This window comes from Magnolia sinica, chromosome 14, assembly GCF_029962835.1.
Source record: "Magnolia sinica isolate HGM2019 chromosome 14, MsV1, whole genome shotgun sequence".
Classification (NCBI taxonomy): Eukaryota; Viridiplantae; Streptophyta; class Magnoliopsida; order Magnoliales; family Magnoliaceae; genus Magnolia; species Magnolia sinica.
The window spans coordinates 13,430,172-13,434,608 of NC_080586.1; the positions used below are offsets into that span (position 1 = coordinate 13,430,172).

Below are 4,437 nucleotides of genomic sequence, written 5' to 3' on the forward strand. Positions count from 1 at the left end.
GCATCACATATAATAAGGTAGGTCACACGCTCGGGGTTGGTACTACTCACAACGTTGGTCCAGCCAAGTCGCACCCTCCACTCAAACGGTTGGATGCAACTTCTGCAACGACTAGCAAGAGACTGGATTTGACTGTCATTTTGGATGATCAGAACCATTGATCTGGTGGGCCATTGCATGCACGTGTCATATATAAAAAGCCAACATTGGGATTAGACAATTCCTGTTGTTTGATATGGCTCATTAAACTTCAATGCATATTCTAAACTGGAATCGCTTGACTACAGTTTTCACGTCAGAACTCCCTAATCTACGTCAATCATCAAACACACAATCAGAACCGTTGAAGATATTGCCCCATCATGAAATGAGCATTTATCTAAATCAAGTCCGATTGATGGAGATCAAATAGACACTTGAAAGATATTTGTCAGGATTCGCCCCATCAAAAGAGGGACCCCATAATTCGTACGGCTTCGCATGAATATTAGCCACAATCTAATAAGGATAAATGATGACACGCAGCGCACTATCTTTCCAGCCGACATAACTCGTGTGGAGGAAGATACGTGCAAAGGATGGGACCGACATGAAAATCAGGCCAATCAACTCATTAGTTAGGCCACACGTGTACACTCAGGCCATTGGTTGTCCATATATTTTGATGGCAAGGTCTGCCCAATAGGTGGGCCACGCAATTTCCAAACTAGGTGATTCGTGGGCTTAGCTAACGGATTTGATATTCCACACATGTGACACGTGGGAGGGAAAGATTACACACACACGTGGTAAATAGGGAAAGATCATAATCGTAATTTACGACCAATCTGGGGTTGGTTTGCATGGCTACCCTCTTGAGAACGTGTCGTGGTCCAACAGCCACCTAGGATATTCGAGACCGACGTAGATGCCACGAAGCTTCAACGTACGGCTGTCACTCACTTCGATAAATCCAACGGGTACAAATACACATTTCACCCCTTCACTTCTCTTCCAGGTTCCAACTTTCATCTTACGCAACGTATAATCGCTCTTTTCTCCTTCCTCCGTTCTCTCTCTCTCTCTCTCTGCTTTTCAGTCCATTGTTCTCTGTTTATTTACATTTCTACCGTGCCTGCTAAAATGTGCGGTGGTGCGATAATCGCCGATTTCATCCCCCGCAACCGCTCCCGCCGAGTCACTGCTTCCGATCTCTGGCCCGACTCGCTCTTCACGAATTTCACCGATTTCGAGTCCGATTTCCGCCGTTTCAGCTCCCAAAAGAAAGTTCTCCCTTCAGGTTGGTAACAATCATCTTTCCCATTTTATCCCCCCGTTTCCTTTCTTTTTTACAACACAACCTCAGCTAATAAAGTAACCTCCCTTTTCTTTCTACAGAGGATGGAAATGTCATTTCCGAGAAGAAAAAGGAAACTACAAGAAAGCGGAAGAATCTCTATAGGGGAATCCGGCAACGTCCGTGGGGGAAATGGGCGGCTGAGATTAGAGATCCGAGAAAAGGGGTTCGGGTCTGGTTGGGGACTTTCAACACCGCCGAAGAAGCTGCGAGGGCGTACGATAAGGAGGCGCGCAAGATAAGAGGCAAGAAAGCGAAAGTAAACTTCCCAAATGAAGAAGAAGAAGAAGCAAACAAAACGCAGCCGCAACGAAAACCCCAACCTTCTGACAGCTTCTGTAATAATAATCTACCGATGGATCTTGATTTTGGGTTTGTCGGTGCCATTGATTTCTCTCAGGATGGAATGTTTCCAACCGTTGATCTGAACAACAACGCGGTTTTGGAGAGCGGAGGTTGTGGGTCTGGATTGGACGGTGGGGGTTCTTCGGTGGTTGAAGAAGGGAACAAGGTGGTGGTTGGAGAGGTGAAAAGGGAGGAAGATGAAGAGGAGAATGAGGTACGGAAGCTTTCAGAAGAACTACGGGCATTTGAGTCGTATATGAAATTCTATCAGATACCTTATCTGGCCGGTGGCAATCAGCAATCGATTATGATGGCGCCGAATCAGACGCAGGACAGTGTTGTGGGGGAGCTTTGGAGCTTTGATGATGATGTTCTTTCTGCTACTGGCATGGCTTCCGCCGCCTCAGCTCTGTAATGGAAAAAATCGTGTTTTTCAGGGTTTTGTTTGTAAATGGAAAAACTTTCGGGTCCTTTTTTGTAATTTTCTTAGGGTTTTTCGTTTTGGGCTGCAGCAGCTGTTGTTTGATTGTTGATTGTATTGTCCTAAATCAAATGTATTATGGTCCAATCTGCACCGTTCATTGATCTGTTGATCGATGCGTAGTGGGCCATGGTTAGTAAAAGTTTGCATTGCTTCATGTGTGGACGGCTAAGATTGTTTGGTGATGGTGATCATGACTTATGCACGGTCCTGCATCCGCACAGGTGGGGTCACGTTTCCGTGATCTGAACCATTCAGCTAATGGTCACATCTCGGGTGGCTGATGACCTTAAAACATCTCCTTTTTATTGGAGGATCGTTTCCTTTGAATGTGGACCGTTGGTGGATATTTCCATATGGAAACCCCCATCGGACGGTTAGGACAACCCGATGGATGAAGATTTTTGGGTAATATATTCATAGAGTCCAGTTTGGCTACACGAATGCGGTTGAATCTGCGACAGTGCGCGTGGCATAGACGCAACTCAATCCACACCGTTCATATCATGCGATCCATTGTTGATGGGCGGTTCCAAAAGTGATCCTCAGGGGATTATCTGCTGGGTACCATTCAAATGGAAGACGAAAACGGTCCACATCAATGAATTTTGGAGCGTCCCGTCAGTGTAATTTTTGGCTAGTCTCTGTCCGCAAATGGACCCCACCTTGAATGAATTTGGTGGAGGCACGTGTATAATGTTGTATACATGTGTATGGATCGCGGATACTCTGGCACCGTATCCACATTTAAAGCCCTGTGGTGCCTCCCAGTCAAATTTTTTGGAACGCAGTGGGCCCCACATGTACCCTGATAAGCTTAAGCAGACCGAGTCAGGTGGGGGAATATCTGAGAATCTTCTGGTACGTACCATCCGCTCGTGATCCGGCATATGGCCAGCGTTCACCTGACCTGGATAGCGTAGTGCAGCAGACGTTGGTGCTCTTTTAGTGTTGTGGACCCCACCATTATGTATGTGTTTTATCCATCCGTCCCCTATGCCCTAAAATGAGGCAGATCCAAATCTGAGGTGGACCACACCATGAGAAATTGTGGTGATTGAACGGCTGTCGTTAAAAACATCCAAGGGCTACGAAAGTTTTGAATCAAGCTCATACTTGCATTTTCCTTTCATTAATCTCTTTGTGACGTAATCAACACGTTAGATGGCAAATAAACATTACAGTGGGACCTAAGGAAGTTTTAAATGGTAACGTTCAATCACCAGTGTTTCCTGTAGTATGTTTCACCTGAGATTTTCATCTACCTCATTTTTGGACTAAGTCCTAAAATGAGAAGGCAAAGTAGATGGACGGCGTGGATCAAACGTATACATTATGGTGGGTCAACAGAGCTTTTACAGCACAACTGAGTCCGCGTTCACTCGAAAGAGATGCGGGTTCTGACATCCGCTGGACGCGGATTAGCTAGCAGCGAGACTCCCTATTGAAGTGACGTCACCTATTTCCGTGGGTCCCACCATAGTGTACGTTTTGTATCCACACTCTCCATCCATATGGAGAGACCATTTTAGGAAATGAACCATCGAATGAACTAGATACAAAGCTCTAGTAAACCCCACCACAGAAAACAGTGGAGAGATTATACACTTACCGTTAAAAACTTGTAAGGGCCACAGAAGATTTCGATCAATATGATACCTGTATTTTCCAGTCTTTAATTTCTGTGTTAACTTATGAATAGGATGGATCTCAAATAAACCTAACGATCGACCTTAGGAAGGTTTCAACCGTCGCATTACTCTCCCCACTGTTTTATGTGGTGGGGTCCACCCCAGGTTTCGATCTCCCTCATTCTTTGTCTCAAGTCCTTAAAATGATCTCCAAAAATGGATGGACGGTGTGGATACAACACATACATCATGTGGGGCTCACAGGACTTGGTGACGTCACTTCAGTAGCAAGTCTCGCTACTCAACCTGTCAGTAGTTAATCCGCGTCCGACACCCGCTACGGGAAACGGGTCGGGTGTGGCCCGGTACTTTTTAAAGCGTTTAGATTCTGACCAGCCACCAGGCAGGGGTAGGTGCATGCATTCAGCTGCGCCGCTGGTTTTTGGTTTTCCAACGGTAGAGAGGACGCCCACAGTCTTTCAGTAGCGGTTCACCTCTTCCTTCGTCAACCGTTTACTTTATTCCTATTCCAACATCGACCGTCTATTTTCTTGCGTATCAAGAAACATGTAAGACAACCAAACATCAGAGCCGTTCATTAGCCAATCCACGTGACATATATAAAAAAATAGTAAAATCCGATA

At 45.6% G+C, this 4,437-nt stretch overlaps 1 protein-coding gene across 1 annotated transcript; it reads left to right on the plus strand.

Annotated features, from left to right (window-relative positions):
• The first annotated feature begins 979 nt into the window (after window positions 1–979).
• LOC131225400 (ethylene-responsive transcription factor ERF073-like) lies at window positions 980–2,319 on the plus strand. Its single transcript, XM_058220927.1, has 2 exons — window positions 980–1,279; window positions 1,378–2,319. Exons 1-2 carry the CDS (start codon window positions 1,123–1,125, stop codon window positions 2,094–2,096), a joined length of 876 nt encoding a protein of 291 aa, XP_058076910.1. The 5' UTR covers window positions 980–1,122; the 3' UTR covers window positions 2,097–2,319.
• The last annotated feature ends 2,118 nt before the right edge of the window (window positions 2,320–4,437 follow it).